Genomic DNA, 14,803 nt, shown 5'->3' on the forward strand with positions numbered 1-14,803 from the left:
AAAAAAATCGATCCAACAATCTTCCAAAATCACCTTTGTATGAAAACCCTCTCACCCCAAATACGAGGCACTACGGGGTGAGGTGGGTTTTCCTCTTTATCGTCAAAGTTATGAAATGGAACTACCCAAAATAAAATACAAACTAAAATACAAACGTCCGAACCGCTTATTATACATATACACCATTCAGTTTTCACAGGTAAAAATAAAATTTTATCGAGGTTTGAAAGTCAAATTTCACCCAACTCACCCCATTTTACGGTACCTACTTAAGTTACCTTAAGTCAATGCGGCCAAACCCAGGAAATTCTATTCAAGAGCGCTTATTTAAAAAACGATTGTAAACTTCATCGACGCATGCTTTTGAGACGAGCAGTCAAAAGCAGGTGGGCTCTATTTCCAACGGATTTTCCGCAAACGGATTTGAGGCCGCTTCTTTTTGACCAAATCGGTCCAAATAATTATTTAAAATAAACATTGCAGCGGTCATCTTCCACCATCTTGAGTGTTAATTTTTTGATGTTAAAAAATTCACCTTAAGATACAGTCATAATACTCATAATATTTATATAGGTAGTTAATAGTATTCATTTTTCACTTTACATGTATTGTAGCACTTTCTCATATAGTACTATTAATTCTACGAGTAGGCTATTATGGATTCTACTAAAAAAAAAATAATCAATTTATACCTACTATTTTTTTATTTCCATTATGTTACTCCCACGCCCGTGGAAAAGTAGTGTAAGTAAATGTACCTACCCGTATTAAAAAAAAATACGTCAGTTTTTCTCCTCTAATAGTGCTCGTAATTTTGACTGGGTAAAACCTAAAATTTCTCAGAATATTATATTATACAGACATGAACTACAGATGTGTGCATTTCCGTGAAAATACGTTATAAAATAATGATGCACTAGATCTATACTTACAAAGATTTTTGAAGACGCCAATAAAATTTACCACCGATTTTTTTGCAAATATTAAATAAGTCCTGTCCATCTGTGCGTTACTATCGTTCGAAAGTCCACCCAAAAAGAAAGTACGCCGCTAGTCAAAACTAGTACTAGTCATAATGTTAGGGCAAAAGCTAATGTCATCCGCCATTTCTTACCAGCACAGTTGAAGAGGCGGTAGTATTGACCGCTCGTGTCACTGGTCATTTTAGTCATTATATTTAAGTGATAAAGTTTTTTTTTACAGCTGTGAGTCTGTGAGGGAAAGATGGCGACCGCGCTCAATCTTAAAAACTTCGCCAGTTGGGACCTTTCGAAAAGCAAATGTGAGTAAAATATACATAGTATGATATAATAAAAATATTAGTGTACTTAGCACATAGTTTTTTTGGATAGGCCTTAAATAAATATACTTACCTACAAAAAAATATTTTTGTTGGATTTGAAAATTTTGTGTTAGGTTAATCAATCTAACTTATTTTTTTGTGAAATTTTTTAATAAAAATAAAATATCTAAGTAAATATGATAGTAAAACTTCTGCATAGCTATATGTAGATTTTCTGCGAAACACCCACGAATTTCAATGTCAATTGTTTATGTTAATTTATATATTCTATTGTTTTGTATTTAAATTAAGTCTGTGTAAATGTGTGTGTGTGTGTATCAGTAAAAATGTCATAACTACACAAGTACACATACCTACTACTAGAATTCTCACTTTAGTGCTATTATAATTATACATTTTATAATTTGATATCGTTATATAGAAATATATATTTAATATAAAAATATAGCTAGTGATATAGCCGAGGAATCTGACGAGCAAAATTTTATACAGAAATATATTTTCATTATCAGAATTATTTAAATAAAAGTTTAAAATATATTTAAGTATGTATGTATCTTTTGTATCCTTTTAATTGCCTGGCTTTAAAGAGGCCTCCTTATTCAAGTAACGCATTTGTAATTAGCCTTAACTAATTACAATTAAGCCAGTAAATAAATACATTTGGGGACAATAATACACAGAACGACCTAGTCCAAAACTAAGTAATGCTTGTACTTTAGGTACCAGGCGACGATATACATATTTATGTAGATAAATACAAACTAAGATACGTAGAAAATATTCCACAACCCAGGAACAAATATTCGTGATAAACACACAAATAAATGCACAGACCGGGATTCGAACCCGGGACCTGCTTCATAGGCAGGGTCACTACCGACTAGGCTAAGGGACCGTTACGTGATTCAAGTATGCACGTAATCGCAGTTTGTTAATCTTGCAGTTTTTTATCGAAATATATAAAATCTTTTTTATTTTTGATCTTTGTACTTTATTTTTAATTATGAGTTTTTACATACGTAATCCAACTGACAATGGAGGGAGGGTAATGTCTTCGTGTCGTTTTTTTGATATTTGATACTCCCCAATAGCTCTAATCATAATTGCGAGTTGGACCCGCATCGGAAAGGTTCCGTACAATATACAGTAATGCGTAAAAATATGGGTGCACAAACTCAAAAATATGGCCCATAACTCTTTTGTCAGAAAATAAAGAACTATGGGACATATATTTTTGAGTAAGTTGTCTACACCCATATTTCTTCAAACAAAAATGTCACTTTTAACACTGACATATCTAATCCATATTATTATCGTCTCTAGCCGTAATATTTGACGTATCCTAAAGTTCGAATCGGGCCGCTATAGTAATATCGTTTTATTAGTACCTACATATTTAAACATTTCGTGTACGGAATCCTAGAAATGTTGTACTTATTTTTTTGCAGAAAAATCATGATAAAAACTTCAAAAATATTACAACATTCAATCAGTCGAGTTCTTAACATTAATTATTGTTTCAAATAACTTGATTGAATGTTAGAGTTAGACCAAGAAAAGTCTGCAACGTTTTTGATAGCACACGTAGTGCAAGTGTTATAATACCTACGTCATAATTTCATAGAAGTTTGACGTTCATAATAACATTTGCACTCGGTGTGCTATCAAAATTGTTGCAGTCTATACTTGGTCTAACTCTGAATGTATTAATTTTTTTGTCTTTCAATCACGAAAAATAAATAACCTAAATAAGTTTCTGACTGACCCAAGTGGTGACGGAATGGAAAATAAATAAAATTTGTGGACTATTTTCTTTTATGATTCAAAAATACCCAATAATGAATCGGACGTTGCCAATTTACCCTGTTCATGCTCGTAAGTACCCAAGTATCAACCATCGCCCACATGACACTGTAAACTTTAGATCGGTGGACATTATGCCTTTTGTTACAGGAGTGTGTCTTTGTACATGCAAATTTCCTAATCATAAATGTAAAATTCTAGGTTTTTTTTTATTTGTGTTTTTAAGTATCCACACTGTATAGTACAGTCAGCCTATCAATCAGATGATAGAGTCGAAAAGTGGTAGACCACTTTCTTGGCTGACTGTACCTATTACCTACATAAATTACCGGGTTTTCTAGTGGCCAGTTCGATTTTGGCTTCAACCATCGGAGTGCTTGGTCACTTTCTTATTATATGACATCTATTTCAGATTATAATTTTTTATTTATTTTTTAGATGAGGAAATCGACGAGCTACCCCTCATGCAGAGCCCCGGCCCTGTCCTCATGATCCTGGCTATATACCTGCTCTTCGTGCTGAAGCTAGGCCCGGCCTTCATGAGGAAGAGGCCAGCGTTCAAGCTCACACGCACGCTATTTGCATACAATATGATACAGGTGGCCATTTCGGCGTATTTAGTACAAAAGGTAAATGTCAAGAGCGGGTATGTGGCAATGTTAGACGGGAAGCCAATTCAAATATTTGACATCAAAATGATATCTAAATTATGTTGTTTTGTTCTTGCACTTTGCGCCCATGTACCATTACGCTCCGCGATTGTAGCGCCATTTAGGCGAACCCTACACGTCAATAAATATTGTGATAGTTATCATGATAATTATTATGTATATTGGGCCGGATCACAGCACACCCTACACCATCAATACGGATCGCGTCAGTAGGAAGCGTTCTTTGGACGAGGCAGACGTGATGGGCTCTAGACAGAGAAAAATTACTGACGCGATAAATATCAAACGCGACACTACACGCAAGATAAATATCACGATCCAGGATCTAGGATCAGATCACAAGCATTTCCAGAAATCCAGCGAAATATTGTGATCTGTCAATACACTACCCTACATGTCAATAAATATCGTAATCCGTCAATATAATTGACGAATAACAATATGGATCTTGCGTATAGGGTTCGCCAGGGTCCTAGCTAAATTTGTAGTTAAATACAGGCGTAGCCTAGTGCGGAGACCCCAGCAATATTCTGTTAAAAATAAAATTTATTTTTATTATTTCCTTTATTTATTTTTCATCTTAAGTTAGGTTGTTTATAACATGAATATAAAAGTAAAATACAAATTATTACAAAAGCACATAAAAAACAATAAAAAATACTTACGCTATAAAATTTCCAATTTAGCAAGGACCCTAAATGGCATAGCAATCCCGTATGGTGACTATACAAGCGAAATGCACATTCGCGTGTGCAACCTAACTAAATTAGGTACATTATTTAGATATTATTCTACTGTCAAAGTGAATGTTCGAAATAACCTCCGAGACAAGTTACAAGGCCCATCGATTTAGGGATAATTTTGAAAAAATTACACCGTTATCGAAAGTATCCCAATCCCAATGCACCATATTTAGTGTTTTCGGGCAATTTTTTCTCAATTTAGAGAACAGTTGGATTAAAAAAATAGTGACTAGATTTTATACAGAAATTTTGAGTCCGTTTGCTAAAGCACAATGACGTGATAAAACGTCAGAAAACAAACAAAAATTTGGTCAGATTTTTTAAATGAAGTTGATGTGATAAAGTTTATTGTAGTGTTTATATTAAAGTGTATTTGTATTGTAGGTCTTTAAATGTTGATTTATTTTATGGTACCTACAAACTGCCACATTTCGAAAGCCTATAATATCATAAATATTAATTCTTAAGTTCATAAACGATAAATTGAAATTAATTCAAAGTCACGAAAGTGTGTTTATGGAGTGTTTTATGAATTGATAAAATGTATGGCAGAGTGGGTGGTGAAGGTACCTAGCATTCCTGTGCTGACCTAGAGCCTGATTCAGATTCAACAAAGTGTTATGGTACCTAAGGTTTTGATTAGGGAGGTTCAAAAAACATTTTTTATTATTTTCCTACAGGGCACCCCCTTATTTTGTTACACTTATTATGCTGATAAAATACACCAAGTTTCGTAATTTTATCTCAACTACAAGGGGGTGCTCAACCACTTTGAAATTTTTCAAAGTTGTATGAAATAAAAAAATTTATTATTCAGAAATTTATTTAAGTATCTGATTTTACACTATTTTCACATATGATTTATAAGTTTTGAAGTAGAAAAACATTTTTATTTAAATTTTTTATAATTTTTCAAAAGTAAGGTTTTTTGAATTTCATCTAAAAAAATTATAAAAAATAGAAATAAAAATGTTTTTCTACTTCAAAACTTATAAATCATATGTGAAAATAGTGTGAAATCAGATACTTAAATAAATTTCTGAATAATAAATCCTTTTTTTTATTTCATACAACTTTGAAAAATTTCAAAGTGGTTGAGCACCCCCTTGTAGTTGAGATAAAATTACGAAACTTGGCGTATTTTGTCAACATAACAGGTGTAACAAATTGAGGGGGTGCCGCTTCTTTTAGCGTCCTCTGAAGTGAAAGACGATCGTAGGTATCAAAACTAGTTCAAAACCATACCTACCTTACAAATGGTCAAGTTAGAATCGACCTAATAGTAACCCACATAGGGCTACTTGCACCATTCCACTAACCCGGGGTTACACGGTTAAACCTGTGGTTATCAACGTAACCACAACAATTTCACACTGGGGTAACGATTTAACCGGTTAACCCTGGGTTTGTGAGATTGTGCAAGTGACGCTTATCAGTGCAGATTAACTCGATATTATTATAGTCACGGTGTTTTTTTTTTCTTACAGTATTTTCGAGCAATATTGGAACTCGGTCTGGTGCCTCGAAAATGCCACATGGCTAACGAAAGGCTAAGAAAGGAGGTTTGTAACTTTTTTACTTCTAATAGACCATGCTTATATTTCATTAAGTAATAACTAAGTTCACAGAAATCACAGAAGGTATCTATGAGCCTATAATAATTATATTACGCTGAAGCGATCGACATCAAAATCAAAGTGATATGTTAAGCAGGCCACTGACGAGCCTTCCAAATGGATGCCGTTACAATGGATTCATCCAAATGGACGGCATCCTAATATTAAACATTGTACTTTTTTGACATTCACGGACCGATTTTGGATTGTAGCCACGCTATTTGGACTGTTGGAAGGCTCGTCAGTGGCCACCTTTAAGATTTAGTTAGTGGAAACCGTTTTCTCCCGAAATGGAAATTTCATCAAAAAAGTACCTGTTGTTATAGTAGCTATTCTCCCCTCTTAAAAGTCCCTTTATTTAGTGGAAACCGTTTTTCTCCCGAAATGGAAATTTCATTATCATTAAAAAAGTACCTATTGTTCCCTCTTATAGATAAGTCCCAAATACGTCCAGTACCTATAGGCAAATTGAACATAAACTGCAATGGACCCTCAAAACTAATTCTTTTCAGATCGTCTTCGGAATCTGGTTATACTTCGCAGCGAAAATCACAGAACTTCTCGACACCGTCTTCTTCGTACTCAGAAAGAAGGACAACCAAGTGACGTTCCTCCACTTATACCACCACTCAATCATGATGGTCGGAACCTGGGCGTTCTTCAAATATTCGCCGTCGGAAACGGTGCTGTTTATCGGGTTCTTGAACTCGTTGGTACATGTGTTCATGTACACGTATTATGGCTTGGCTGCGTTGGGGCCTAAAGTGGCCAAGTATTTGACTTGGAAGAAATATATGACTACATTTCAGCTGGTGGGTATCTTTAATTTAATTAAGATTTTGAAGAACATTTTTTGGGTAAAACGGTTCGATTTTATCGAAAAAAAGTGAATATTTCTCGGTTTTAATTGTCTCAGTGGCTGCACAGGTGGCCAAAAAGTAGGCACATTTTTTTTTATTACGGCATTCTTAATGTTGTTTTGATAATTTTAACAAAATTTGTGTTTGTGTATTTTGAAGATAATACGTTTTATTATAGTTAAATGATTGTAGTTTGAATTTTTTATGACATTTTGTAAACTACGTGAAGTAAGAAAATTATTGAAATAAAAAATTTTGTCAACGTATTTTTTTGGGCACGCTTTAGTTCAACCACTTAAATTCTTGGAATTAATGTGCGAAAAACCATTTGACAATAATAATAATTTCAATAAGTAATAATGACATCTCTATGCGTTTAAATTAATCCGGACTAGGTAATTCCAATAACCCTTGGTTTCTTAAATTTATTTTTCCTTTTTGCAGGTACAATTCGTCTCCATCGTCGCTCAGTACCTTATCACAGTAAAACTATCAGAATGTCCTCCTTCTAAAGGAGTCGCCATATTCATAGTCTGCAACACGTTATTCTTTCTAGTCCTTTTCGCCAATTTTTACAAGCAAAGCTATGTTAAGAAAAACTCAAAGACTAGGCTTAATGTTAGTAATCCTTTAGGTATTTGTATGATTCAAGAGAATGATGTTAAAGTGCAATAAGATGCCATCTAAGCTAACTATGCATCGACTTGAACAGAACCACTAGTGTAAATTTCATTCGAGAGCGTGACAGGCCGCGTAGCCAAGATGCCAATCGCTTACGCTCCGTAGCGATCGAAACGCAACTGTCACTGTCACACTAATATGGAAGAGTGATAGAGAGACAGAATGCTTTTCGTTGTCGAAGCGATAGCGATTGTAACCTTGGCTAGGCCGGCAGACGTAAGCGTTTGCGTTAATTCTCATTTTGTATGGGATTTTGATAACTTTGCGCTTTGGTAACTCAAAATTCCATACAAAATAACACTTAATGCAAACGCGTTCGTCACGTCACGTTGTCGAATGAAATTTACAACAACGCGTCATTATCAATGTCATATTTTAATTTTTACTTTAATGACGACATTCTTACACTTTTTAATTACAAATCGTGCATAGTTAGATTGGTTAGTCTTTAATCGAATTATTATTTAGCTTTTGAAATTACCAGTATATTTTAAGTTTTAGGGCCAGTTGCACAAAACCGTCTGTTATTCAGTTAAAAGTTGAGATGATTTTGAATTTGGCGCAACCCTCCCTTAGGCTCACTTGCACCATCCCACTAACCCAGGGTTAAGCGGTTAAGCCTAACCTAGTATCAAAATGTACTGGTAACCATAGTAACTTTAGGTTTAACCGGTTAACCGCGGGTTAGTGGAATGGTGGAAGTGGGCCTTAGTGATATAATAATTAGTATCTCCGCCCCTGTTAAAATTGCGATATTTGAGTCAGGCCGCTAGGAAATATTTAGTACAGTCAGTATCAATATTAGGGGATGAAATAATGCGTTTTTTTCCAAATAAATAGGGAACTTCGTGATCAAAAGTATCTGTCAATCTTATTGTTTTTCTTAATGTTGTATAAGTAATTATTGTCTGTATTGTTACACTGTATTGTATTATAAATTCAATTTCTCGGTAGCAGTCCTGTATCAAAGGCGCTCTATTTTTTATTGTAAGCGCCTCTTGCACCATCCCACTAACCCGGGGTTAACCGGTTAAAGCGTTAACTCAGTGTCAAATTGACCATCAGGGAGGGTAACATCACGTTCAACCGGTTAACCCCGGGTTAGTGGGATGGTACAATTGGCCCTAAGTGTTAATAATGTTACTATTATTTTAAGTCTGATTAGTATTTTTTTTAATTAGTTTATGATTAGTTTTTTTTTATGCTCAATTATTATAAGAACACGAAACTTTCAGTAGAAAATTTATCTTCATCATGAGAATAAAAGTGTGATAATTTTAAAAATAAATGTATAAAAACTAGCTGTGAGTATGCTATATTTAAGTAAAAATAAAATAAAAACTGAATGTCATGAAATGATCTGGTTTCAAATAATAAAAAGTACCTATATTAGAAATATGTTATTTTCAATATTGTTACAGGGCCCCAATACCTATATTTGCCCTGTTAAAAGCTCCTTTCTTGTTTTTATAAGTATTATTAGGATATCACTACAAATTAACTACGCCCCTTCAAGAAGCAAGAAAGGAAGGTACCCAGACAATGATATAAAATATATATATATATATATATATATGTTTTTGCCAAAAAAAACATTATTGGAACATTGGCACAAGTTTTTATCTCTGACTGTACTTTTCTTACCACATCGCTAACGTAAATGTCAAATGCCGACTCGTGGTAGCCGTGTAGGTTAGGCAGGTCGTTAAAACTTTAGAAGTACAAATTAAGATTTAGGCATGTGTATTTTCTCAAACATGCAATTGATGTTATGTTCCTTATAATAGGCTGCGAAGTATGACGTTTCAGGTGCGGCTAAGACAAAAGGTCGTTAATGGAATTTCATACATCTTGCAGGCCTAGGCCGGCAAAGTCCTCTTTTTTAATTTTCATTTCACAGATATATGTGACACAGCATCGTGGCATTCATCCATTTAAAAAAACTAGAGGCAGTATTTGCTTTATGGTTCGTAATGACACTCTGCCACTACGCCTATAAAAAAAAAACAATGTTTGCTATAATTTGCAGTTTTATTTGTATGAATCCAACATGAACTTAATAAATAATACATTCTATAATTTTTTAATTTTAAATTATAAATTTAACTACACAAATAATAGTACATTACTACAGAGGCCGGGACGAAAGGGGTTGCCGGCCGAAGACATATAGACGGCCGAGCGAAGCGAGGCCGGATAGGTCTGAGCGCGGGCAACCCCATTTCCCGCCGAGGTATGTATAGTGCTTTTCTCAAACATGCAATGAAATAAATAAAATAAAAAATCCACGAAACCCAAGTTTTATTTATAGAAAAAACTAAAAGTAAACTACACCCAAAATATAACCAACACGTACCTATATCAATCACGCGTATGTTTTACACGAGTCGTGTATTTTTACTACCCGTATATTTTCACGTATCTTTGATTTTTTCGCCTTGTATCCGTCTGACTGTCGTTTTTGTCACATAAGTTTACATAGTCTTTTATGTTGATATCATGTTTCACATAAGGTGTATTCGGGTAATACCGAAAGTCGGATAATTCCGAAATTCAGATGAAAATCTCCCTTAATTCCATCATAATAAAAGTCTCATTTCGGAATTATCCGACAGTTTTCGACATTCGGAATTACCCGAGTAAACCTTACACCGTTGCTTTATGCATGGAGTAAATAAGTATAATTTCCACAGTGTTGACGAATTTGTAGTTACATTCATTTAAAATATGCCACAAAACTGTTTCTAATAAACTGTAAGCCATTTTTCTTAGTTTCTCAAATAATAAAATTGCCATCAGCAACCATATACTTCGTCTTTGACTTGGCGGCAGAGGAAGCAAGTTATTTAAAATCAATTCTGCTTACGCTGCCAATTCCAAAACCTACGATTACAATTAATATTAATTTCATATATTTCTTATAATTTTAAGCAAAAAGAATTATTAAACAATAAAAAGCCTTAAAATTTCATTATTTCGTCGGAACTCATATTAAAGTCAAAAAATCAACAACGCACCATAAATCCAATAAAACAGAATGAATATTTTTCAACTTTACCTCCATAACAATTTAAAAAATATAACTACGCGTGTTTGAGTAGACCTTTTTACCGCTAACGTTTAGATGAAATAATTTAAATGTTTTTATTTGTGTAGTTAAATTTATAATTTAAAATTATAAAATTATAGAATGTATTATTTATTAAGTTCATGTTGATTTTATACAAATAAAACTGCAAATTACAGCAAACATTGTTTTTTGTTTTTTTTTATAGGCGTAGTGGCAGAGTGTCATTACGAACCATAAAGCAAATACTGCCTCTAGTTTTTTTTAATGGATGAATGCCACGATGCTTTGTCACAAATATCTGTGAAATTAAAATTAAAAAAAAGGACTTTGCCGGCCTAGGCCTGCAAGATGTGTATGAAATTCCATTAACGACCTTTTGTCCTAGCCGCACCTGAAACGTCATACTTCGCAGCCTATTATAAGGAACATAACATCAATATTTCATTGCATGTTTGAGAAAAAACATTTAAAATATTTCATCTAAACGTTAGCGGTAAAAAGGTCTACTCAAACACGCGTAGTTATATTTTTTAAATTGTTATGGAGGTAAAGTTGAAAAATATTCATTCTGTTTTATTGGATTTATGGTGCGTTGTTGATTTTTTGACTTTAATATGAGTTCCGACGAAATAATGAAATTAATATTAATTGTAATCGTAGGTGTTGGAATTGGCAGCGTAAGCAGAATTGATTTTAAATAACTTGCTGCCTCTGCCGCCAAGTCAAAGACGAAGTATGTATATGGTTGCTTATGGCAATTTTATTATTTGAGAAACTAAGAAAAATGGCTTACAGTTTATTAGAAACAGTTTTGTGGCATATTTTAAATGAATGTAACTACAAATTCGTCAACACTGTTGAAACTATACTTATTTACTCCATGCATAAAGCAATGATGTATGTGAAACATGATATCAATATGAAAGACTGTAAACTTATGTGACGAAAACGACAGTCAGACGGATACAAGGCGAAAAAATCAAAGATACATGAAAATGTACGGGTAGTAAAAATACACGACTCGTGTAAAACATACGCGTGATAATGATATAGGTACGTGTTGGTTATATTTTGGGTGTAGTTTACTTTTAGTTTTTTCTATAAATAAAACTTCAGGTTACGTGGATTTTTTATTTTATTTATTTCATTGCATGTTTGAGAAAAGCACTATACATACCTCGGCGGGAAATGGGGTTGCCCGCGCTCAGACCTATCCGGCCTCGCTTCGCTCGGCCGTCTATATGTCTTCGGCCGGCAACCCCTTTCGTCCCGGCCTCTGTAATAATGTACTATTACTAACATAAAAAAATAATAACTTTGATGGCTGCCAGACACAAAGGTTAAGGTGCAGTAGGTTCACCCAGCAGAGTTTTTAAAAATCGTAGCGAGTGATCATAATAGCGTTGATAAAAATTTACTTAAGAAGCAATCTTTCTACTAACTTCATCGATTCGAAACCCGATTTCGTGACGCACTTGATATAAAAAAAGAATCACTAACGTCTAAAACGCACCTTAACATTTTGTAACAATTTTTGCACCAAAGCTAAAAATATGAAATTTACTTTAAAAATGCATTATTTTATTTTTGATCGAACTAAACGATGACTTTTTTTGTTAAAACTTACTAAAAAATACCGTTGGCGCCCCTGGCACGGCCATCTTGCTCAGCGAGAGTCAGAGGACGGGGCCTTGAAGCGAGAATCGAAGCATGTGTAAAAATCCTCTTTAACCTTTACTTTGGGTGATCTTTAACTTGATGAATGTTAACAATGTATATTTTAACTTGAACAAGGCAGAAATGTGTAGACATGCTTTTTATCCAATTGTGTCTACATATCAGTTATCATTTGAAGTTCACGTTTAGGCACTCAAAGTGGTGCTGATATTATTTCAACACGGTGTTGCTGACGAAAAATAAAAAATAAGTGAAAATTTCAAATAATAAATTGTCCTTGTAATTTTTATGTAAAAGAAAATATTGACTAAGAGGTAAAATTTAATGACAGTCGTTTAGATATCAAGTAAAAATGGATTTCAAGAGTTCAGAAAATGGTCAATGTAAGTTACTCGCTATTAAAAAATATCGGATAATTCCCAAAAAGGACTCTAATTTAATAGAATAAATGGTGAAGAAGGAAAATGAAGGGTGAAAGGAGGTTTTGAGACTTTTAATGGTAGAATAATACCTTATTTAATTACACAAACGGGTCTACCGCAATATAATTTAATTTTTTTACCTTTCACTCAGTCTTCCCGTGACCACAGGCTGGTGCAACTCAACTCAGCTGATACGTCGGAATTAAAGGTAAAAACAATGAAATTATGTAGCGGTAGACCCGTTTGTGTAATTAAATATGTGTACAAAACGAGAGAGTTTAACCTTGATTTGAATTTCTGTATTGTACTAGCCGTTAATGAAAATGCGGGGAAAAACCGTTGTCACGTGTACACGTTGTGTTCAATCTTGAATAATTTGTATGGATACTTATCAATATTTGTTTATCTACCTACTTATAATCCTTAGTGGGAATTACATTAGTCAATCTGTGTATTACTTCATCAAATATAAATAATGATTCACGAGACGTGACTAGGACCAACCGTACACATTCAGTAAATGTGACGTCCCACGGAAAAGGTACCTTATGGCGATTGGCGCTTACGCTACTATTAACGCCGCTCCAATATTATTGCGGCGCTATGCGACGTAAGCGCCAGCCGCCATAAGGTACCTTTTGCCGTGGAACGTCACAAATGTTTATGTATCATTCACCATCGTATACCATCTCACCTTAATCTTACTTTTTGTTAAGACAATTAAAGGTTAAATTCTCTGCAAATGTGGTCCTTCTACAATACCTACCTAATTAAAATGAATGAAGAGATTACCTCTTTAACCGTTATGACAGCATTTTGATTATAAAGAAAGTAAGGGTCACCAGACATCGTAACTTTTACAGCATTTTTGATGCAGCGGAGTGGTGTTAACGGAATCGGTATAAACAATTTCAATCCATTAATTAGCATTAATTACGTTAATATTAACCTTAATTTACCATTTCAGTTGGAATTATACCAATTCCGTTAACACCACTCCGCTGCACCAAAAATGCTGTAAAAGTTACGAGTATCGGTATTTGACTGAAGTATTCTAACTGTAGTATTCTAACATTTTTGTTCAACACTAAAAAATACACACTAATAAAGACTACAGTTAGACCAAGAAAAGTCTGCAGAGATTTTGACAGTGCAGGTGTTATATTAAACGTTAAACGTCTATGAAATTATGACGTATAAATAACACTTGCGCTGCGTGTGATGTCAAAATCTCTGCAGACTTTTCTGGGTCTGACTCTAATAACATATGAACGTTAATCTTACTAATACCTACACTGGTACGATCCGAAACAGTAGCTGCCGGCCTAGCCAAGGTTACAATCGCTATCGCTTCGACAACGAAAAGCATTATGTCTCCCTATCACTCTTCCATATTAGTGCGAAAGTGACAGTTGCGTTTCGATCGCTACGGAGCGTAAGCGATCGGCATCTTGGCTACGCGGCCAGCACAGAAAGTCATCTAACTCACCACGAAAAAAAAAAACATAAAAAAAAACTCACCATTGTTTCATTATTTCTCTTGAATTTAGTGTGGAAAGATGAAGACTTCGTTTTGGCCGTTCTTCTGTTATTGACGTACTTGGCATTTGTACTACGTATTGGACCAGCCCTTATGAAGAACCGACCAGCTTACAAATTGACTGGAATTTTACTGGTCTACAACGCTATACAAGTGTTGATATCTCTGTATTTAATCAAACTAGTAAGTACAATACAATACAATAAGAAGAAGAATTGGTGATATGTAATAGTGCTAACAGACAGGCATACGGATTTGGAACGGTGAGCTCTCTTTCTTGTGCTTTCATAGCTGCGTCCTTAACGGACGTACGGCGAACCCCCTTCACCTCCTCGCCTCGGACTGTACCAAGGTCGCGATCCGGTGCGCCCGTCTATTAGTGCTTTAATATAATTGTGTCACGGTAGACACACC

General features: G+C 34.4%; 1 protein-coding gene across 1 annotated transcript; it reads left to right on the plus strand.

Moving 5' to 3' along the window:
- The first annotated feature begins 1,224 nt into the window (after positions 1 to 1,224).
- Positions 1,225 to 7,674, plus strand: LOC134666169 (very long chain fatty acid elongase 7-like). The gene is made up of 5 exons (XM_063523323.1): positions 1,225 to 1,282; positions 3,539 to 3,738; positions 6,011 to 6,085; positions 6,652 to 6,951; positions 7,444 to 7,674. The coding sequence occupies exons 1-5, from the start codon at positions 1,225 to 1,227 to the stop codon at positions 7,672 to 7,674; spliced, it is 864 nt and encodes a 287-aa protein (XP_063379393.1).
- The last annotated feature ends 7,129 nt before the right edge of the window (positions 7,675 to 14,803 follow it).

Source organism: Cydia fagiglandana, chromosome 7 (assembly GCF_963556715.1).
Source record: "Cydia fagiglandana chromosome 7, ilCydFagi1.1, whole genome shotgun sequence".
NCBI classification, from domain to species: domain Eukaryota; kingdom Metazoa; phylum Arthropoda; class Insecta; order Lepidoptera; family Tortricidae; genus Cydia; species Cydia fagiglandana.